The 23,446-nt window shown below is 39.8% G+C and overlaps 1 protein-coding gene across 4 annotated transcripts in view; it reads right to left on the bottom strand.

Moving 5' to 3' along the window:
* Positions 1–23,446, bottom strand: part of GDA (guanine deaminase) — a 113,107-nt gene that overhangs the window by 18,534 nt on the left and 71,127 nt on the right. For 3 of the 4 annotated variants that reach the window (XR_003115925.1, XM_025359457.1, XM_025359459.1), the window contains exons 4-10: positions 22,462–22,549; positions 20,479–20,584; positions 15,321–15,348; positions 11,482–11,589; positions 9,313–9,420; positions 7,065–7,162; positions 4,281–4,348 (exon numbers count right to left, since the gene is read on the bottom strand). Coding sequence is in view for 3 of the 4 variants with exons in the window: in XM_025359457.1 (XP_025215242.1) it covers positions 4,281–4,348; positions 7,065–7,162; positions 9,313–9,420; positions 11,482–11,589; positions 15,321–15,348; positions 20,479–20,584; positions 22,462–22,549 (604 nt within the window). In the remaining variant the exon portion in view is untranslated. The remainder of the gene's footprint in view (positions 1–4,280; positions 4,349–7,064; positions 7,163–9,312; positions 9,421–11,481; positions 11,590–15,320; positions 15,349–20,478; positions 20,585–22,461; positions 22,550–23,446) is intronic. The other variant, XM_025359458.1, reaches the window with a different exon arrangement.

The raw sequence follows: 23,446 nt of genomic DNA, 5'->3' as shown, positions 1-23,446 counted from the left end.
AAAATTCTTTCTTGCAGAGCATATATTATTTTTTTAAATTTTGTGATAAAATACTGAAGACATTCAAATGACATAAGGAAAGCATAAAACCAAAACTCAAGGATGTAACACTCAGTTTTTAAAATAAGTGCCATGTATTTAGGTTCCAGAAACCTCTTTCCAGCCTGAGGGAAACATCTTCTTGATTTATGTTGCCATTCTGATAGGTTTTTAACATTGTGACTATTCTCTCTTGAGATATATTTTTGGCTTTTACTTTCCTTTTTTAAACTCCTTTACAATTCTTTGATCTTCTTATTCTGATTGATGTTAGCTTTCCATGACATCATATTGTACCATTATTTCCCAACATGGCCCTTCACTTGCCTCATCTTTCATTGAATGATGTAGATTTTCAAGTAAGTTTTTCAAAGGGTTCCTAGGGAAAATATTTTCCAAGTCTTTGTATAGCTGAGAATTTTTTTGCCTTCCTACGTAAAGGAGAATTTGGCCAGATATATTATTCTTGGCTAACAACTGCTTTGTCTCCAAACTCTTTTCTTGCCTTTTGGTATTTTGTGTGCCAACAAAAACATCTGAAAGCAAACTGCTTTTTAATTGTTTTGTTGATAAGTGACTTTTTTCCTTGTGTCAATATTTTAGAATTTTTAAAATTGCAATTAAAAAATTTTGCCACAACATGTTCAGTTATGATTTAGTGTAAAACAGGGTAAGCACTTTCAAGGCAGTTCTTCCTTAAGCTCAGAAGAGATTTACCCTTCAAAGCTCTATCGCATCTGTCCCATTTGTTCTGTGTGCTCCATCAGAAAAAACCCCATGTGTTGGCTCTGTGCTTTCTGGGCTTCACATCGATCTTCCTCAAACACCCTCTATCATCTTTGGTTAGCTTTATTCTCCACATCACTGATTTGATTTTCTGCAACGATAATTCTGCTTCTCAGAGCTTCCTACAGGGTTGGTGGGTTTGTCATTTTTTTAACTGAGGTATAACTAAAATACCATAATACATACAGAATTTAGATGTTCAGTTTGGAGAATGTTAACAATTATATAGCTTTAACTACTTTGCAAAAAAACTAAGATATTAAACATTTCTACCACCCCAGCAAATTCCCTCATGGCCTTTTCCTGTCAATTCCCCACATTCTCACCTATAACATTTGGCAACCACTTTCTGATTTCTACCCATATCAGTTAGTTCTGTTGGTCTGTGAGTTTCATACCTATGGAATCACGCAGTGTGTGCTCTTTAAGCCCACACACTGGCATATATTTACCCACATTTTGCATATATCAGTAGTATGTTTTTTTATTGCTAAATAATATTTCATTATATGAATATACCTCAACTTGCTTATCCATCCTCCTGCTGATAGATGTTTCTGCTTTGGGGCTATTATAAATAAAGCTGGTATAAACATCCTCTTACAACTCTTTCGTTTATTTATTTATTTAGAGACAGGGTTTCACTCTGTCACCCAGACTGGAGTGCAGTGGCATGAACACGGCTCACTGCAGCCTCGACCTCCCAAGCTCAAGCGATCCTCCTGCCTCGGTCACCCAAGTAGCTGGGACTACAAGTGCATGCCACCATGCCCCGCTAAGTTTTGTATTTTTGGTAAAGACAGGGTTTTGCCATGTTGCCAAGGCTGATCTCTGAGCTCAAGCAATCCTCCTGTTGTGGCCTCCCAGAGTGCTGGGATTACAGGTACGAGTCACTGCATCTGGCCTCATGCAACTATTTCTGCAAATATATATGTTTATTTTTCTAGGGTAAATACCCAAGAGTAAAATTGCTGGGTCATATGTAGATGTATATTTAACTTTATAAGAAACTCCCAAAACGTTCTCCAAAGTAGTTGTACCATCCACTCTCCTTTCAGCATGTATAAGGGTCTACGTACTTTTTAATCTGATTTTTTTTCAGTTTTCTTCCTTGATTTCTAAAATTTCTAGCACAATCTTTTCATAGCATCATGTTTTCCTGTACTCCAGGGATGATGGCAGTTTTCTGAAATTTTCTTCTGGATCCTAAAGCAGATCATTTTCAGATATTTGTTCACACTCTTATTCTTTGTGATATCACTTTACCTTGTTTTGCTATATTTCTGTTAAATTTCATGTGGGTTTCTTCTACCTAATATTTCTGCAAGTCAAGATCTGTCTGCACTTGTTATAGACAGAGTGTGTGAATTGCTCTTGGACCTGCTCTCTATTCATAGTATAAGGTATAACAATCTTCTAAAGTTTACAAATTGAAGGGTAAATTGATACATAAGTCATGTTTAGGAAATAGTGGAGTAGAGGGTGACTATCGCAAAAAGGACTAGGTAAAAATGAAACATCATTCTCTGAGTAAATAAACTAATAGGTCATATTTAATCAAACGTTTGGTCAATATACCAACCTCGCCCTTTCTCTTTTAAGTCAATATTTATTTATTTGTGTCATGTGCCAGGCAGGCACTGTGCTAACCATTTTGCATGCATTTTAAAATTTAATTCTCTAAACAGCTTGTAAGATAGACATAGTTGTAATTGCTAGTTACTATTGTTGCAGAAATCAGGAAATGAATCCTTGACTAACAACTGCTAGAAAATTAATTTTCTCAAGGTCTTACAGATAATAAGTGACAGCTAGAACTTGACTTGAACTTGATAGATCACTAAACAACCCAAAGTCAAGAAAGGAAAGCCACGTGATGAACTTAAATTATGGAGACCAAAATCCTAGAATATCTGAAAACAATATCTGACTGATTTTTATGCAAATGCTAAATTTTTCATGTTAACTGACTATAGTGTGTAACCAAAACTCTTGGCCATTTTTTTCTTATCCCTTAAAGCTTTTTTGTGAAAGTAAAATCACTGGTTTCCTCCTTTGACACCTGTGACTTTATGTAGAATTATCACAATCTTGATGATTTAAGGCTTAATATTACAATTGTCAAAATCTTGATTACTTTGATTCCTATAAAATTGGGAAAAACTTCTAATCTAATATATAGCTCTCTTAAAATATTAAAATCATTATGCCTATTATTGTGTCTTACCAATTAATTGCTTTGTAAAATGTCTCACTATAAGAAACTGAGACTTGAGTTACTGCAGAAAGTGATGAAAACCACCAGTGTCAACATGCACACAGCCTGATGCTCTTAAATATGAGGAAGACAAAGGCATCAAGAACAGAAAACACGTTCTCGTGCCCCATACCCATTAAAAAAATTTTAATTCAGTCATTCAGTCATAAAAGAAGCCTCACAGAGGACACTTAGACATTTGGGCCTGACTCATACTTTCAAAGCGAGCAATGCTTGCACACTCTCAAGAAACACAACTAAAATGTGCTGTGGGGAAAGCAGACATCATGAATCCATCACTAATCCATATGCACTTAGAACATCCCTCAGCCTAGTAGACAAGCAGGGCTGCCTGTGGCTATGGAGAGGTCTCATTTGGCTAAACATTGCTTAAAAGCAAAACCAGTTCTTAACATACATCAGAATTCTCAATTCTGCCATAGACTGAATCTGTGCTTACTATGGCAAGGACAAAAAAATTTTTGAGACAGTATTTGTAATGACACAGTTACTGAAAACTAAAAATATACAAATCCAAACCATTAAAATCTAGCCAGAAGAACAAAACAAAACGAAAGTCAAGGACTGTTTTTAAAATACCTCTGAAACACGTTAGAAGGAATTAATTATCCTTTATAGCCTAATCTTTGAATAATAAACAGGGATAACAGCTTTCAGGAGGTTAGTGTCATCAAAACTTCTCCCTTTGCATACATTTTCTTACTGCTTCTAACCCCTCTCTATTTTGTTAGATACTTATTATCAAGGTATTTCTACTAGATAATAAAACTTTTTTTTTTTTTTTGAGACAGAGTCTCGCTCTGTCACCCAGGCTGGAGTATAGTGTCACAATCTTGGTTCACTGCAACCTCCGCCTCCCGGGTTCCAGGTTCAAGCAATTCTCCTGCCTCAGCCTCCCGAGTAGCCGAGACTACAGGCGCACACTGCCACGCCCGGCTAATTTTTTGCATTTTAGTAGAGACGAGGTTTCCCAGACTGGTCTTGAATTCCTGACCTCGTGATCCACCTGCCTCAGCCTCCCAAAGTGCTAGGATTACAGACATGAGCAACCGCGCCCAGCCCAAAACTACTTTAAAAAAAAAAAAAAAACCGGAACAGTCACCCACAAATTAGTCACATTAGAAAGTGACATAGTAATCAACCACTTTGCCATAGCTCCAAATGGTGAACTACTAACCTGTACCCAGCCCTATCTTGACTTCATGCTTCAGGACTTCTAGCACATTTAGAAAGCCACTGCTGAGCCTGTAGAGAAGAGGAGACGTCAGAACAAGGAGATCCATGGGGTTCCAATAAAAGACGAACACTAATAACAACGATGGTGATATCACTGAAAATTGCAGTTCCCAATAGATCAGCTCTAATGTTGACACAAACATATTAGCCAGATCAGACCATCCAAGTCCCGGAGTAAACAGGATCATAAAAGAGCCCTTAATCTCAGGTGGGCACAAAGCAGGAAGAGCCAGAAGGAAAAGCAGGGGATCGTTTGTATGGAAAAAAAAATGAAGAAATCAAACCTTGCAATTAATACAAAAGTCTTATCTGTCTTTAATATTTTCTAACGGATACATCCTTTTATGTTAGGAAGTAGAAATTATACAGCATTACCTATTCTCTATGCCTGGAATAATTTGTTACCCTGAGTGAGTAGTAACTTACAAGATCAAAAAAGGGGAGTACAGCTGGAAGAAGGGGTGCAGCCTAAAGAATCAGGACCTGACCAAATGCTGCCTCTGAAGACAGGGAAAGTAGGAGAGATGGTTCCTGGGCTGAATTTGGGACCTAGTGACCCTGAGTTTAAGAGATGTGCCAGCTTCTTCTTCTTCTTCTTTTTTTTTTTGAGACAGAATCTCACTCTGTCACCCAGGCTGGGGTACAATGGCACAATCTCGGCTCACTGCAACCTTCTCCTTCCAGGTAGGTTCAAGCGATTCTCCTACATCAGCCTCCCGAGTAGCTGGGATTACAGGTGCCTGCCAGCATGTCCCCCTAATTTTTATACTTTTAGTAGAGACAGGGTTTCGCCACGTTGGTCAGGCTGGTCTCGAACTCCTGACCTCAGGTGATCCTCCTACCTCGGCCTCCCAAAGTGCTGGGATTACAGGCATGAGCCACCACACCCACCATGTGCTGCCTTTCTAAAGAGACAAAGGAAAACTAAGGTGATCCTTAGAATTCTAAAAAGTTGCAAAGGTCGAAGTGGTCTGCTGGAAGATGCACATAATTCTAATTTCCAAAGCCCCGGTGCATACACAATAAATCTCTCAGTTGTTGGAGAAAGAACAGCAGTGACCATTTAAACAGAAATGTGTCCTAAAGAAATTTAACTTCAAAACTCAATTTGCAAAGCTAGATTATGCTTTAATTTAGAGGATATTAACACCCAATGGGTGTTAAATCCTTCCACTATCAAGTAACTAGACCATAATTATAGTCACTAAGCTGTACAAGATTCCCTGTAATGTGTCACTCCTTTAAGTTTGAAAACTCAGACTCTCTGGGGTCCCTAAAGCACTCCAGAAATATGTCACTGTGGCTCTCAGCACCCTTCTCATAATGACACTGACATATATCTTTGTAATTGCAAAGTCCCTAGATTTCCAACTGTGAACGCCTCTAGCTCTTTGCCTAGGAGCTTTCTCAGCTCTCTGCTGTGCTACAGCCTGCTCTGCCCTTGTTTGGAGAAGGCCAGAAGTTCCAGGGAATGAATACGCTTCTCCCCTCCACCCAGGAGCCCTCAACAAGAACCCGTAGGCATTTGGGTATTACTATCACAGCCAGCTCCCTCACTTCTTGGGCAGGATAACTTTGAGTTCTGTTTTGGACACTGGTTCCCTGGGTTTTCTATTAAATAGAAGGATTAAACTCCGGGAGCCCACAGTGGTAACTTCCTTGATGATACAATCTTTACTGACTTCTTTCCCTTCCCTGTTTTACTTCCCTGAAGGTGTTTTCTGAGATCACTACCCACAAGCATGGGTTTTTAACCTTAGCATCCATGGACTGGCATCATGAGATCTATGAATTCCCTGAAATTAGACGCAACATTTGTAATATCCATGGGCTTTTTTCCCCTGAAAATGCAGGCTATAACTTATTTATTTTTCTGAGACAGAGTCTTACTCTGTCACCCAGGCTGGAGTGCAGGGGTGCAATCTTGGCTCACTGCAACCTCCGCCTCCTGGGTTCAAACGATTCTCTTGCCTCAGCCTCCTGAGGAGTTGGGATTACAGGTGCCTGCCACCACGCCCAGCTAATGTTTATATGTTTAATACTGATGGGGTTTCACTATGTTGGTCAGGTTGGTCTCAAACTCCTGACCCTCAAGGGATCTGTCTGCCTTCACTTCCCAAAGTGCTAGGATTACAGACGTGAGCCACTGTGCACAGCCAATAACTTTCATTTTATTCATTTATGGATCCATCACCTTTCAAAAGGTTAAGAACCAGTTAATAAATAACATCTCTGTATTCTGGGGAATTATAATAGGACAAGGTCCTCCTGGGCTAGACTGTGTGGGCTGGCATTCCGTCAAGTCCAACAGGGTAACATACATTATAGTGTATCGGCTTTGGTACTGCTGCGTTTCCTTCCAACACTACAGCACAAACAGTAATGGGAGTGACTACCCTCTTCCTGGATTTCCTGGCTGACATACGGGCTCCCTTCAGTACTTTCACTAGAAATTTTTTATGTTGTACTCCCTATTGTCCTTTTTTTTGTACAAACTCAGATTTCAGAAGATGCTGTGCTCTTCACATGTGTCCTCTGAGATAAATGTCCTCTCATGTGTTCTCTTTTACTCCTCAACAGCACGAGTAAATGTCTATCTATCTGGTTCCTGTCAAACACAGAATACGGGAGAGATCCTGGAGGAATGACAGAGGAAACAAAGGCATTTGGCTGCTAATCTGCAACCCAGCCATTCGTAATCTACCAAAAATCATTGTCTACTTACGATAAATTAGAATTGGGACAGTGTGCGATGGACGCTCCTCGTTCATGGAATACATTCAGTTCTTCTGCAGAGAGGTAGCAGCCGTGTGCCATCACTGTCTGGAGAGAAGAGTGCCCTACGTGGAGTTCACCACTCACAAATGATTAAGTGGGTGCTCACTCACAAGGTATTTGAGAGAGAGACCGAAGCTGTAGCTTGACTGTAGGCATCTTTACAAGAACATTTATGATGATCTATATGTACAAAGTGGCTGGGTACAAATTATACCTCAGAAAAGGCCTGTAAACACATTGTCTTACAAAAATCTCAGCAAATTTGTGGCGTTTACTTAGGTTCTTTTTGTTGATCTATAAAGTAATGAGGGTTTGGTCCAGGTGATCTTTAGCACCGAATATCCATCCAGATGGAAGGAAACGTGATTTTCTCATCTCTACTTTAGAAGACTGTCAAGTTACTTTCTTTTCTAAGTTTCCATGGTGAGCGACTGGTAGGGTTGTGCTTGCTCCAATTTTAAACCCTTTTAGAACTAAAAGTCCCTTCTCAGTACGTGGAAGCCATGAGAGTAATCCTACAAAGCGCTGTTCTTTATTTCTGCCCCTAGCTTCAATATAGGTGCCAGTGACCTTGCTATTTTCAACTAAATAAACTTTAACTCACCTGTGTTTATATTTTCATAAAAACTAGGAAATTTAACATCTTCTAATCACTAAGTCAGAAAGTAAAATTGATCCAAGAAAGCAGGCACTGCACACATACGAGACCTCTCTAAATTTTTAATCTTGGTAGTATTTATTTGTAGATTTTCTTAAATAAGACTTGACTCTTTCAAAATTATTTTTCCCCCAGTACAAAACCTGTATCCAACTTGCTTTCTCCTTTGAGAGGCACGGTTCAGTGATTATAGAATTATTATTATTTTTTTGAGACAGAGTCTCGCTCTGTCGCCCAGGCTGGAGTGCAGTGGCGCGATCTCGGCTCACTGCAAGCTCCGCCTCCCGGGTTCATGCTCTTCTCCTGCCTCAGTTTCCCAAGTAGCTGGGACTACACGTACCTGCCACCACGCCTGGCTATATTTTTTGTATTTTTAGTAAAGATGGGGTTTCACCACGTTAGCCAGGATGGTCTCAATCTCCTGACCTTGTGATCTGCTCACCTTGGCCTCCCAAAGTGCTAGTATTAAAGGTATGAGCCACCACGCCTGGCCCAGTGACTACAGAATTATTATTAAAATATAACTTTCCCAATCTCTGTGCAAATAAAATTAACATGCAAATGGAAGGTTAATTTATTAATCATATGGAAATATATGTAAAGAATGAAAACTATGGTGTAGCTTTTACATGATTTATGCAGAGTATTAACCTTTTAAATCAGTTATAGTCATATCTCCATTCACATAGTCACTAAGAAATTATTTGCTACAGTAAACTCTCCACATGCTTTGTACATTTCATTGAAGGCCAAGGCCAAGTAGTACATTATTGTAATGAGGTCTCTTTACACATATTAATTTTAATTATAGAAGTAATGCATACTCATTTTTTAAAAGCACTCTCAGAGTATTTAAAAATAAAAAGCAGAAAGTCCTTCTGCTTTGTCCCTCAGGAAGAGTCATTTTTAATACTTAATATATGTCTTTCAGACAGTTTTTTTTCTAAGTAAGCATGCATCTATACATATGTACATACACATCAAATAATATTACACAAACATTCTTCCTTATAAGCCTGTATACCTCTTTCTTTGTGAATGCTGGATAAAATCCTACGTATGCTCTGTAATTTAATTCCCCACCGATAACAATTTTTAAACTTTAATATATAATTAGCATCCCTATTCATATTACTTACAGAGTGAATTCTTAGAAATGCATCTGCTGACTCAAAGAAATGCACGTTTACATTCTAATAGATACTGTTAAAATGTCCTTGGACCAAATGACATTCCCATCTTCAATGAAGCCTTTAGATTTAACTAACTAAGATGAAACTTCGGGCCCATTTTTAACTACACACACACACACACACACACACACACACACACTCTCTGGGCTTTACTCTAGTTTAAGAAATGTATGCATATATACCCCACAGATATATAAACCTTCTGTGTACCCACAAAAATTAAAAATTTAAAACGTTTTTTAAAAGAAACGTATTCATATCAGAAATCTGAAGACTACTACTGAGATTTTAAAATTTAGATAATGCCCTCCTTTAAACAGATTATGTCATGATATAAAACTTACCTTAGTTGTCAAAAGATTGTTTTTATCATACACATCTGTGTAGTTTTTATAATTGGGGTGTAAGTTTTTCACAGCTTCAACTTCATCACGAGTTTCACTTATATGGCTCTACAAGAAAAGACAATGTTTTCATTTTCCTTCTGTAAAATACCATTAGAAATTACACTTCCTACCTCAAAATGGTGTGAATAGTTTTCTACTTGCATATTTAAGGGACCACATAGAAAGGCAATGAAGATTGCACACGCATTTTATTAGAAACAATTATATACATCACAGATAATATAATGTATATGACAAAGAAACTGAATATCACGAACATGTAGTGTATGTGTGTGTGTGTGAGTGTGGGTGTGTATGTGTATGTGTAACCTCAAGGCAAATTTTTCCAACAAAGTCTTTCCAAATTCTAACCTACAGCTAGAACAAATATGAAGTCCTCCTTGTAGATAGTCAGGAGCCTAGCAACCTGCCTCTTCTGGAGCTCACCTTTTTTTTGTTTTGTTTTGAGATAGGGTCTGGCTCTGTCGCCCAGGCTGGAGTGCAGTGGCACAATCTCCGCTCACTGCAACCTCTGCCTCCCAGGTTCAAGTGAGTCTCCTGTCTTAGCCTCCCAATTAGCTGGCATTATAGGCATGTGTCACCATACCGGGCTAATTTTGTATTTTTAGCAGAGATGAGGTTTCACCACGTTGGCCAGCCTGGTCTCAAACTCCTGACCTCAAGTAATCTGCCGACCTCAGCTTCCCAAAGTGCTGGGATTACAGGCATGAGCCATTATGCCTGGCCATGCTGGCCATTTAAGAAAAGAGCTCAGTGTTCATAAAAAAAACAGACAGTGGGGTTCACTTATATACGCCCCCACACTGAAAAAGGCCCCTAAGACCCTTCTGTAGGGCACCACAAAACCCAAGAGGGCATAATTAATACTTCCAATAATGGCAATGCCGTTTCTCTCTTTCCACAAGGTAGAACACGGATAACTAAATTTTTAAAAGAAAAAAATAGCAGTGTTCTGAAAACAGGTGTTTTACCCAGACAATGAACTCCATCCCTGGCCTTGAGGAAATCCCAGACCACTGATGAAATGCGTGGACAGCAATAGAAGATAGGACAACCTGATGATTTGGGTCATTTGGATAAATGTGAGTAAATGTGCATACATTCACATGCATCTGTCTGGCAAGGATAAACTTGATTTTGTTGTGTGTTCTTCTCATCTTATTTTTCATGTATTTCTAAATGTTCATTGTATTTTATTTTGTCAGCGACAGAAGCATTTTGTTTGCAAAGCAGAAATATCAGGTAAGTTTTGAATTTTATCTCCAGGAGAGAAATGTGTGGGACTGAATTAAAAATTCAAATATTATAGGCTGCAAATAATAATAATAATAGGGAAGGTGAGAGCAGTTAATGGTTCCTAAGAAAATAGATTTGGGAAACAAAAACCAAAGAAACACCAGTCTATAAACGGTAAAGAATGAATGTGTTTTCTCTGCCCTGATCTGACCTTTCTTATAAGACCATCAACTCCTAAGAGGAGAAATTTTAGTAGAGGATGTAATTAAGCTTGGATGGGAGAAGGGGAACTCTCAATTTTAACCCAGATATAAGCTTTAAAAAGTGTTTTATTCCTAAATTGCAACAACTTAATGACAAAGTAAGGTATACTTTTTTGTTCTGATTTTAAATTAAGAAACTCAGAACAAAAGGGGTTTTAAATGCTATTTTGTAAGGTGGAAATTAGGTTATTTTTGTTTTTCAAATAATAGCTGGTTTCTCTAAGAATGAAGGTACAGAGCACACTGAGAAAGTATCAAGTAAAAGAGAAGAAATAAATGCATTAAATGTATCTTATGGACAATAGATAACAGTCTGTTATTGATCTTGCCATTACTTATAAAGATTTTCTTGTCTTTAGAAGACTGATCAGAAAACTTTGAGGGTATAAGGAACTTCGGGTTTCTTATCTGCAAAAGCAGAGAATTGGATTAGGTGATATCTACAGAGGTCCTTTCTCTCCTGTTATGCTGTGACTCTAGGAGATCTCAGTTGAAGAATTAGAGATTACTCAGTAAAAGAACTGTAGATTATTGGAGATGATGATTTAAGGGTGCTAAGAAATCTTGCAGGTCTGCATAGAGGCATAAAGAGAAGAAGAATACCCACCTGAATGTGCAAATCACGGGTTTTAGCAATGCTGCCGAGTTCACCCATCAAAGTCTCAGAGCAGGAGAGGGAAAAACGTGGTGTCACTATGGGCTTCACTCTAGAATACTGGAGATAATTAAAAACAATTGATACCTCTTCGTTATGCCATATACCAAAATTAACTCAAGATGGATTAAAGACTTAAATGTTAAAACGAAAACTATAAAAACCCTGGAAGGGCCGGGCACGGTGGCTCACACCTGTAATCTCAGCACTTTGAGAGGCGAAGGCAGGCGGATCACCTGAGGTCGGGAGTTCAAGACCAGTCTGACTAACATGGAGAAACCCTGTGTCTACCAAAAAATACAAAATTAGCTGGGCATGGTGGTGCATGCCTGTAATTCCAGCTACTCAGGAGGCTAAGGCAAGAGAATTGCTTGAACCTGGAAGGCGGAGTTTGTAGTGAGCCGAGATTGCGCCATTGCACTCCAGTCTAGGCAACAAGAGAGAAACTCGGTCTCAAAAAAAAAAAAAAAAGAAGAAAAAAAAAAGCAACCTTGGAAGATAACTTGGCAATACCATTCAGGACATAGGCATGGGAAAATATTTCATGACAAAGATACCAAAAGCAATTGCAAGAAAATCAAAAATTGATAAATGGGATGTAATTAAACTAAAGAGTTTCTGCACAGCAAGTGAAACCACCAACAGAGTAAACAGACAACCAATAGAATGGGAGAAAGTTTTTGCAAACTATGCATCTGACAAAAGTCTAATTAATATCCATCATCTATAAGGAACTTAGACAAATTTATGAGAAAAAAAATAACCCAATTAAAAAGTGGGCAAAGCATATGAACAGACACTTTTCACTGTTTTTCATATGATTGATGCAGCCAACAATCATGTGAAAAAAAAGCTCAACATCACTGATAATTAGAGAAATGCAAATCAAAACTGCAATAAGATACCATCTCATACCAGTCATAATGGCTATTATTAGAAAGTCAAAAAAATAGCAGATGCTAGTGAGGTTGTGGAGAAAAAGAAATGCTTATAGACTGTTGATAGGAGTGTAAATTAGTTCAACCATTGTGAAAGACAATGTGGTGATTCCACAAAGACCTAGAGACAGAAATACCATTTGACCCAACAATCTCATTACTGGGTATATACCCAAAGGGAAATAAATCATTCTGTTATAAAGACACATGCACACATATGCTCACTGTAGCACTATTCACAATAGCAAAGGCATGGAATCAACCTAAATGCCCATCAATGATAGACTGGATAAAGAAAATATGGTATATATACACCATGGAATACTATGCAGCCATAAAAAGAGAATGAGATTATGCCCTTTGCAGGGACATGGATGAAGCTGAACGCCATTATTCTTAGCAAACTAATGCAGGAAGGGAAAGTCAAATACTGCATGTTCTCACTTATAAGTGGGAGCTAAATGATGAGAACACATGGACCCATAGAGGGGAACAACAAACAGTGGGGCCTATCGGAGGGTGGAGGATGGAAAGATGGAGAGCATCAGGAAAAATAACTAATGGGTAGTAGGCTTAATACTTGGGTGACGAAATAATCTGCACAACAAGTCCCCATGACACACATTTACTTTTGTAAACAAACCTGCACATGTACCCCTGAACTTAAAAGTTTTTTTTTAAAAAAAGGGAACTATGGATATCATGAATGTGAAGGGTACCCCAAAATGCATATCATACAGCAAGATGATTTTATGTCTTCATTTTGGGGAGCAGTCCCCCATTCTAACAGTCGATGGAAGTACTGAGTTTCATGATAACAGCTCAAAGTGGAGAATAAAGGAGGGTATACTCTTCAGCACCCAATTTCAACAAAAGATCCTATCCCAAATGACAGATACTCCTCTGCTGCCACATTAAGGCTCTGATGAAGGCTAGACTGGGTAGTCTTTATGAAGAGAAGTGGAGCCTGAAGTTTTAAAAGAGTGCTGGGGAGACTAAAAGTGAAGTGATAGCCAGTTCCCTTTCGGGAATACATCTTGTGCAGGTGTGCTGGTTACAGCCTTCCTGAGAACTATTCAGTTGTTGGATTGGCTCTGGTGCCACCTGAGGTGAGTGGCCAGGCAGGAGAGAAGGACTCATAGAAGGGTGGTGAGGATAAGGATCTACAAAGTTTCATCTAAATCTCTCAAGGTTAGATGGAAAGAAATTTTGAGATTTCTTATGATTTCCAATCAGGCCTCAAAAGATGATCAAGGAAGGGTCAGGCTTGCCAATCTAAGAGATTGCTTGATGGAGCCACGTGCAGCCTGTTGGGGTGGAGACAGGAAATAGCATTGTCTCCATAGGCTCACCAACACCAGGGGACCACAATGGGGGGTGCCTGCTGCATGCCTGCAGCCCATGTGAGGTGTCACACACATGGGGACCAAGGCAGCCAGTGGCAGGAGCATCAGGACTGGACACTGCCTGTGTTGCAGAGCAGGCCAAGGGCACCAGTGGCCAGAGCCAATGTTGAGGTGGCCACCAAGCAGTCCCCAACTTCCAGGTGTCACCAGTCAGCCCATGCTCATCAAGCCCTCTCCCTGCTTGCCAGAAACCAATCCTGTGAAATCAGATCCCAGAGGAGGGTACGGAAAACCACTGAAGAAGGGAAACCTACCCTGAGACGGTAACTCTAACCTGGGTAGTGACTGAGACTGTCCTAATAAAAATTGGATCAACTAAAAGCTTAGTGAACTTAAGATGAAGTTTACCTGCCTGACAAAATTTAGTTTTTCTGTTGCATGTAGGCATGGGGCTTGGGAGCCAAGAAAAGTACACACAATTTTAAGAATAAAGCAAGCTTGATGTTTGCACATATGTGAATGGTGTCTAAACACATCCACTAAAATTGTTAATATTTCATGATTTCAAAATTTATTTAAAACAAAACACAGAGAGCCAGGTACACAGCTGCCCCCAAGAAAGCAAAAAATGCCTGACCTCTATTTCTGTAAGTTTGACTTTTTTTAGATTTCACAAATAAGTGATATCATGCAGTATTGTCTTTCTGTGGCTAGCTTGTTTCACTTATTGTAATGGGCTGTAGGTTCATCCACATTGTCACAAATGGCAGGATTTCCTTCCTGTTTATGGTTGAATAATATTCCATTGTGTTTGTAGATAGACATACACACTGCATTTTCTTTATTTACCTGTCTACGGACACTTAAGTTGTTTCCAGAGCTTGGCTATTCTGAATGATGCTGCAATGAACATAGAGGTACAGACATCTTTTCAAGATGCTTATTTTGCATCTTTTGGATATACACCCAAAAGTGGGATAGCATGCTGACTTATGTGGGTCAAAAGTGGGATTGGATATACACCCACCACATCTCACAAGAAAATCCCAAAAATGGGATTGGATATACACCCGAAAGTGAGATTGCTGGCTTATGGGGGTCACCGTGTTAGCCAAAGATGATGGTCAAAGGGTAGAAATTTTCAGTTATAGCATGAACAAGTTCTGAGGATCTAGTGTACAGCATGTGTGGGAATAGATGTGTTAATAAATTTTATTCTAATAATCATTAAACAGTGTATAAATATATCTAAATCATCACATTGTACACCTTGAGTGGATACAATTTTTATTTGTCAATTAAATATTTTAAGATAATTTTTTAAAAACGTCTGACTTCACTGAGCTGACAGTGACAGTCCACAGTGACACATCAGGCTTCAGGTAAATACTTCTTCATGCATGGGATAAGTCAATCGTACACAGACTAATCACTATCAAGCGACTTCATGAATCCTACAGCTAATGCAAAGGCAAACTAAAAGCGAGCTCTAAACAAAGTTACTCACGTTCTTTTGAAGCATTTCTGACACAAATCTGAAATAAAGCAACAAATGGGTTAGAAAACTTGAGCATTTTCTTTTTTTCTTTTCTTTTTCTTTTTTTTTTTTTTCAGACAGAGTCTGGCTTTGTCGCCCAGGGTGGAGTGTAGTGGCGCAATCTTGGCTCACTTCAAGCTCTGCCTCCCGGGTTCACGCCATTCTCCTGCCTCAGCCTCCCGAGTAGCTGGGACCACAGGCGCCCGCTACCATGCCCGGCTAATTTTTTGTATTTTTAGTAGAGATGGGGTTTTACCATGTTAGCCAGGATGGTCTCGATCTCCTGACCTTGTGATCCGCCTGCCTCGGTTTCCCAAAGTGCTGGGATTACAGGCGTGAGCCACCCCAACCGGCCATTTTCAAATAAACATCTTAAAAAGGTAAAAATATGATTCTTACATATCCTGATTTTCATGCAAACGTTTCTAATGCTTCTAATGCTGCACATGTTCCACCACCACTAATTAAAGATTAACAAGTAGTAATTACTCTGCTTTTTTACTTGCAGCCAGAGATGGAGTGCAAAATCACAGGGAAATGTAATCTTATCATCTAGCATCAGTCGGGCTGTTCTCAAATATTCCCACAGCACTCAAGCTGTTCTACTAGCTCAAGCTCTGTTTGGAGAAATGTTGCAATATATTGTGCTCTATGGATGTTAGAGTCATGAAGTCCTATGCACCTGGAGGCTTTCAGAAGCCATGAGGCTCTTTACTTCAAATTCTCCTAAAGTGGAAGCTACTTGTTCCCACAATATCACCATTTATTTCCAAGGACAGAGTTCTCTTGGGGATGAACATTGGAGTAAAGCAGAAGGAATAGTCGAGAGGTGGTTGTGAGGTGCATGGGGAATGGGATGGTAGTGATCCCACCAGTTTATGCCTGCAGGGATGGTGGCAACTGTAAAGACGTTGAAATGGCTCCTTCTGCCCTGGCTAGGCAGCTGCGGCTTTCTGCCTTCCGGCATTTCTTTGTTTTAGAACAAAATGAGAATTAAGGTTTACTATCCACAAAAATGGATTAATAGATGAGCTGGGCTAGGCCAATGCTAAAGGAAGGCGGGTACTTCCTCCTCTCTGTGAGCATATAAGCAGCCCCTCTGCTCCCTTTTCAGAGGACACTTTTAAGGGGAAAGAGGTCTGGGGAATAGAAAGAAGCTGAACTTCTAAAACTTGCATCAGAATACGTTTGGTCTTGGGAAAGATTTATATCTAAAGCATTTTCTTCTGTATCTCTTAGATGTTGAACAGAATAAAATTACATTTTGGCCAGGTGCAGTGGCTCACGCCTGTAACCTCAGCACTTTGGGAGGCTGAGGCAGGCTGCTCACTTGAGGTCAGGAGTTCGAGGCCAGCCTGGCCAATGCAGCAAAACCTCATCTCTACTAAAAACATAAAAATTAGCCAGGCATGGTGGCAGGGGCCTGTAATCCCAGCTGCTAGGGAGGCTGAGGCATGATAATCATTTGAACCCGGGAGGGGAAGGCTGCAGTGAGCAGAGACTGTGCCACTGCACTCCAGCCTGGGCAACAGGAGACTCCATCTCGAAAAAAAAAAAAAAAGAATACGATACAATTTCTTGCCAAATCCTTAAGGTACTACAGAAAAGCCATTTTAAAATATAAGAAAAGTATTTATATGGTCAGTAGAATCTCCTGATGTTATATGAAAAAGAACATAATGAAAATTCATAGTCTCAAGCCATAGTATGACCAATAACCAAAAGTAATTTAATGAGCAGGCCATATGTACTTAAAAGCAAATCCAATCTACAGGAGAAACCCTGATCTATAATAAAGGGTAGGGAGAGGGTAAATTATTTACTTCATTTTACAAGAGGATTTACCCTGCGAGTCCTATAGCAAGTTCCTGGAGGCTTTAAATATAATTTGTTACACAAAAATAATACTGACATGCAAGTTGGACAAACCCATACACTGACCTTGGCAAATGGGAAGAATGCCTCAGTGCATTAATTCATCTTTCAACTTTAATTCGACGGAGTGTGTTAATACATCTTGAGCTTCTCAGGCCTTTTTGGTTTGGGCTTCAATGATGCGTGATTAAGGGAGAAAAGTGAGGGGAAGAATACTAGAAGCATCAAGAGAAGCTCTACTGTACCACAGGAGAAAATCACAGAGAGCTGGAGTCTCTGCAGATATGCTCACAGCTATTTATTCTGTACAAAATCTTCTTTTTAAAAAATCTAATCACTTTCTACTCAACTCTTCTCTAAAGTGGATGTGAACTAGAAAACACAAATGTACATGAACACAATCTCACCCACATACTCCTATTTTTAAAAACTATTTCTAATGAAGTATAATTTACATACCATAAAATTCACCTGTTTTAAGTGCACAAATGCATGATGTTTAGTAGATTTATTGGGTTTTACAACCACCATCATAATCAAGTTTTTGAACATTCTCATCACCCCAGTTAGATTCCTTGGGCTCATTTAGTTAATAGTTATTCCTACTTCCAGCCCCAGGCAATCGCTGGTGTTCTGTCTCTATGAATTTGCATTTTCTATATATTTCATATAAATGGAATCATATAGTATGTGGCCTTTTGTGTTTGGTTTCTTTGTCTTAGCACAGTGTTTTTAAAAATCACCCATGTTGTAGTATGCATCAGTACTTCATTCCTTTTTATGGCTGAATATTACTCCATTGTATACAACATTTTGTTTATCTATTCACCAGTTATAAACATTTTGGTTGTTGGCTGGGTGCGGTGGCTCACGCCTGTACTTTGGGAGCACTTTGGGAGACTGAGGTGGCGGATCACGAGGTCAGGAGACCGAGACCATCCTGGCTAACATGGTGAAAGCCTGTTTCTACTAAAAATACAAAAAAATTAGCTGGGCGTGGTGGCGGGCGCCTGTAGTCCCAGCTACTTGGGAGGCTGAGGCAGGAGAATGGCATGAATCTGGGAGGCGGAGCTTGCAGTGAGCCAAGATCGCGCCACTGCACTCCAGCCTGGGCGACAGAGCGAGACTCTGTCTCAAAAAAAAAAAAAATTTTTTTTGCTTGTTTCCACTATTTGGTGCAAGACTGGTTCCCATATGGCCTTGGTGACCCAGCTTTTCCCCTTTTCTTACTTGTAGTTATCAGAGTAACTGTAGAATGTGCTCGAAATGCAACCACTCTGAGATATGGAGAAACTGGTCAGAACAGCCTGGACTCTGTTCCCATTCCTCCTAGAACAGGATGTTTTGCAATGTTTTAGCTCAGTGAGTCCAGTTTCATCTGGGTATAAAACCACAGGTAGAGAGAGCATGCTCGCAGGGTCCCTCAACTATGAAGTGACGTGGGGCATGCATGTATGAGACTCCTGGGCAACTTTCCTGAGCCGTGGAGGATCAGTTCACCTAAGCTTCTATTGTCCCTTGCTACCTATCTGTGCATAATAAACTTGTTTCACTTAACTTGTTATATAAGTGTGCTGCCTCACTGGACTCATGCAAGTGGTGTGCAGTATTGGTGAGGTGTTTGGAGTCCCCCCCTGGGACTGACACCTGTATTCAGTGAACCTGCTCCACATTTGTCTTCTATAAATAATGACACTACGAACATTTACCTGCAAGTCTTTATGTGGAAACATGTGTTCATTTCCCTTGCACATCTTTACCTTTTATGATTCTATCTGCATATGGTACCCTGTTCTTTGAGGTGGAAATCTTCCCAAAGTAGGCTGTCCACGACCTCTGGGAATCCAGCTCAATGGCCAGCAGCAGCAGAGTGGGCCTTGTTCCCTCCCATGGTCTCTCTGTAGCCTGTGTCACCACAGAACATCCTCAGAGCCTTTATTACAGGCAGGAGAGTGAGGCCCTACTCCCTGTGAGCACAGATGTGGAACCAAAGCAGAAAAAGGAACCACACCTTCCCTCCTTATGCCTGCGCTTCAGCTTGCAGAGATGTTCTTTCAGGTCACCTTTGTGGAGAGGGGATGTTCTAGCTCCCTACATTAGCATATGATGGCCCTTCCAGCATACATCCAGAACAACTTTCCTGTTCCCAAGGTAGGACGAAGTAGTAGTGAAGGATGCATATACCACCTTGAGAAAACAATACAAGATACCCAATTATGTAACTTTTGGTGGCTTCATAAAAAAAAAAATCTTCTTTGTACCTTTTTGTGCTTCTCTAAGTTCTGTACCACGGAAACATATATTACTTTGGTATCTTTTTAAAAAATCCTTTTGTAGTGAAAGTCTCATTAACCTGTAAATATAACTCATTTTTCCTAACTTCTTGTATAATATTTTATTTCATAAATAATTCTTCACTTCCATCACCATTTTTAAATTAATATATGCTATACCAAGTATTCTTGCATACCCTCTATTTCTCTTTTATTCTCTTTATTTACATTGAATATGGGGTGAGATCTATATCATGGTAGAAGGAACTTTGAGCCAGGCGTGGTGGCTCATGCCTGTAATCCCAGCACTTTGGGTGGCTGAGGCGGGTGGATCACCTGAGGTCAGGAGTTCGAGACCAGCCTGGCCAACCTGGTGAAATCCCGTCTCTAATAAAAATACAAAAATTAGTTGGGTGTGATGGTGCACGCCTATAGTCCCAGCTACTCGGGAGGCTAAGGCAGGAGAATCTCTTGAACATAGGAGGTGGAGGTTTCAGTGAGCTGAGATTACGCCATTGTACTCCAGCCTGGGTGACAGAGTGAGACTCTGTCTCAAAAAAAAAACAAACAAACAAACAAAAAAACAGAAAAGAAAAAAAGGAACTTTGAATTTAGAGTCATAGGCCCTGGTTTTGAATTCTGGCTCCACTACTTAAAAGCTGTATGACTGTGAGCAAGCCTCTTAGCCTATGTCAGACTCAGTTTTCTTATCATAAAAGACAGATGCTTCATGGAGATTTCTATGAGGATCAAGTGTGGCACTATAAAGGAAAGCTCTTTGTGAATCATTAATGATTATCAAGTGTTTGATCAAATTCACCGTAGACTAGCTGACTCATTGCATTAAACAAAGCATTCTGAGTATGTGCACATCCCAAATGGGTGATAACAGTATCCTGTTTCCTTTTCCCATCTATAACTCCATCAGTGCAGCACAAGAACTAACCTGTAAGACAAATCAAGACAAATAGGCTTTTTACCTCTCGGTTTCCTTGATCGATTCCTCAGTGGTCTCCTTGTATTCTGGAAAAGTGTCATTCAAATCCATGCAAACTTTGCCCACAAATGCCCGCTGTCCAAATTTATCTGTAAAGCATACACAAAAATAATATGAAGGCATGTTTGTTTCTGAAACAGTACTTTTTCTAAGCTTTTAACAATCAGTTTTAAATCGAAATCATTATGGAAAACATGAATGAAAATGTAAAAGATCATCCACCATCACACCACTTAAGAACAATAACCACCACAAACTCCCCACTATATTCAGTAAACAGTGAACGTTTTTCTATTCATCACTTTAACCCATTACTCCCCCATCCCCATTCTCAGGCTGTCAGGTGGTGTTTTTTTGTTTGTTTTGTTTGTTTGTTTGTTTTGGTTTTGAGATGGAGTCTCACTCGCTCTGTCATCAGGCTGGAGTGCAGTGGCGCGATCTCAGCTCACTGCAACCTCCAACTCCCTGGTTCAAGCGATTTTCCTGCCTCAGCCTCCTGAGTAGCTGGGATTACAGGCATGCACCATCACGCCCAGCTAATTTTTTTATTTTTAGTAGAGACAGGGTTTCACCATGTTGGCCAGGATGGTTCAATCTCCTGACCTCACGGTCCAACCACTTCGGCCTCCCAAAGTGCTGGGATTACAGCAAGAAAGTTGAGACTATATGGGACAATGGTAATTGTTTTTACAGTGTCTCCATGTCTGTCATAAAGAGATTTTCAAAAACCTTTCTGCCTCTCTCCTTACCCTGTAATTCATTTTAATAACTGGCCATTAGATTAATCTTCCTTAAAATACCACTTTCATCACATCACTCACACCTAGACTCAGAACCTGTTTTGGGTCTTTGGTGCGTATTTGAGCTCTTCTACAATCTGAGCCCTCCCATCTGCCTACCTTCTTCTCCCACCGCCCCCAGGCGATGAATCCACTCCTCCCATTAAACTACTGTGGTCCTTGCATCCACTATTGACACTCCTGTTCCCATACCTGTGTCCACGTCATTTCTCCTATCTGGAGTTTATCCTCCCCTCATGTTGTCTTTACATCAAAGCCCAGTTTAAAGGCCCCTTTCATAAAGTCTTCCTAGGTGTCCTAGTTCTGGGTTTTCTTTGCCTTCTCTGAAAACTGTAGTATCTATTTTCAGAGTCACCCATTAGGTCTTTTGCATAAGCAAACAGTGGCATCAGTGTATCAGCCAACAGTATTTACTGAGCATCTGCTATGTGCCAGGCACTGTGCCGGTTGCAAGTTCTGGACTCATCAACCTAAATCCAGAATCAGCTCTTCTTACTAGCTGTGCAACCCTGGGCATGTTACTGACCCTCTCTGAGCGTCAGTCTAACCATCTGTAACATGAAGACGTCAGTAACCACCTCAGCTGGCTGTTTGCTGCTGAACCAATCCTTACAGAGTGCTTTGCACAATGCTAGACGTCTAGTAACAGCACCAGAGAAGTTACTAAGGTTAGTAATCCATGTGTGTAGGTATTCTGTCTGGCTCCTCAAGGGCAGAGACTATTTTTAATCTCATTGTGTTCCCAGCATCTAGCACAGTGCCCTGACTCTAGTCAACAGCTCTACCAACAGCCACTATGTATCTGCTGATGTAAGAAACTATTACCACAGCTAGAATTAGTCAAGTTTCCCTAAGAAGCCCTAAATTAATACACAAAATTCAGACTCATATATATCATTCCGTAACCAAAAATTGTAAGTAAATAATCAGAGTACTTAGAAAAGAGAACACACTCTAAGATACAGTTTTCTATTTTCTAAGTACTTCAGAAAATTTTCTAAGGGCCACAGTGACACACAGACACTTAATTACTTGCAAAAGAATGTAATGCTCATGTTCTAGCAATTAAAAGGCAGATCTGCCCACAAGGACATATAAGTTGTTTGCCACGATGGTCTGGCTGTCTTTGCTTGATGTGCCCATAAATCATGCTTTCATTTGCTCACCTGTAATTTCAGCAAGGAGCAGAGATGAGTCAGTGTGAAGTGTTCCAAAGTAACAAGCTGTGGTTGTTCCATTCTTTAGTGTTCTCCTCTAAAAATAAATCACAAAAACCATGAATCACGTGTGCTCAGAAAAGTCACATGATACATCCAGAGGAAAACAGAATTTTAGTTTTTAATTTTAAAATGTTTTTATTTAAAGGTATGCCATCTTGATGTCGAGTAGTTAGGTAAATGGCAAAAAGTATTTATATTTCAAAAGTTAGCTGGAAGAGAAGCTGATACTTCTGATATTTTCTGGATTCACACAGTTCTGTGCTTCAGAATTCATTAAAATGTGATACTAATGAATTCCTTCTTTCTTAGGATTGTTTAAGGATATCCAAATTTTATTGCATCTGGGAGTACATAAATAAGATTTTTCTTCTACTACAGAATAAAAATATTCAGCCAGACTTTTAGCTCAACCTGCAAGGTTGATCACATATACCTCCTTTCCTTTGCAAATTACAACTAACATAACAGTAAAGGAGTAAAAACGTTATTAACCCACAAGAAGAACATGAGAGGAGAGGCATGAGCAGAGAAAATATTTCATCATCTTCTCAGAAGACAAAAAACATGGACAAGAACCTGGAAGCAACTTGGAAAGAAGGAGAGAAGTGTGTGGGTTTTAGCAGGGGATTGGGTGGAAGTTTGTGTGGGTATGATTGAACACTGGCAGGAACCTTGTTGAAATCAGCCAACCACCCTTAACCTCTTCCTTGTAGGAGAGATTTACTCTTTATAGAACCTGGATAGTATTTAGAGGTTACAAGCCCCAAAAGAGAAGGTAAAGCAGAGGTTTAAGTGAAAATCTGGCCAACCTCAAGGGCACTCAGTCATTTTCCTCAGAGTACCACACGTACTACTCCCACAACTCCTGGAAGGGGACTAGAGGATTCTTTTCTAGAGAAAATGAATGACTCTAAAAGAAGGATGTCTTCAC

Source organism: Theropithecus gelada, chromosome 15 (assembly GCF_003255815.1).
Source record: "Theropithecus gelada isolate Dixy chromosome 15, Tgel_1.0, whole genome shotgun sequence".
Classification (NCBI taxonomy): Eukaryota; Metazoa; Chordata; class Mammalia; order Primates; family Cercopithecidae; genus Theropithecus; species Theropithecus gelada.
The sequence above is the reverse complement of the archived record's forward strand: the minus strand, read 5'-3'. Positions and strand labels throughout refer to the sequence as shown.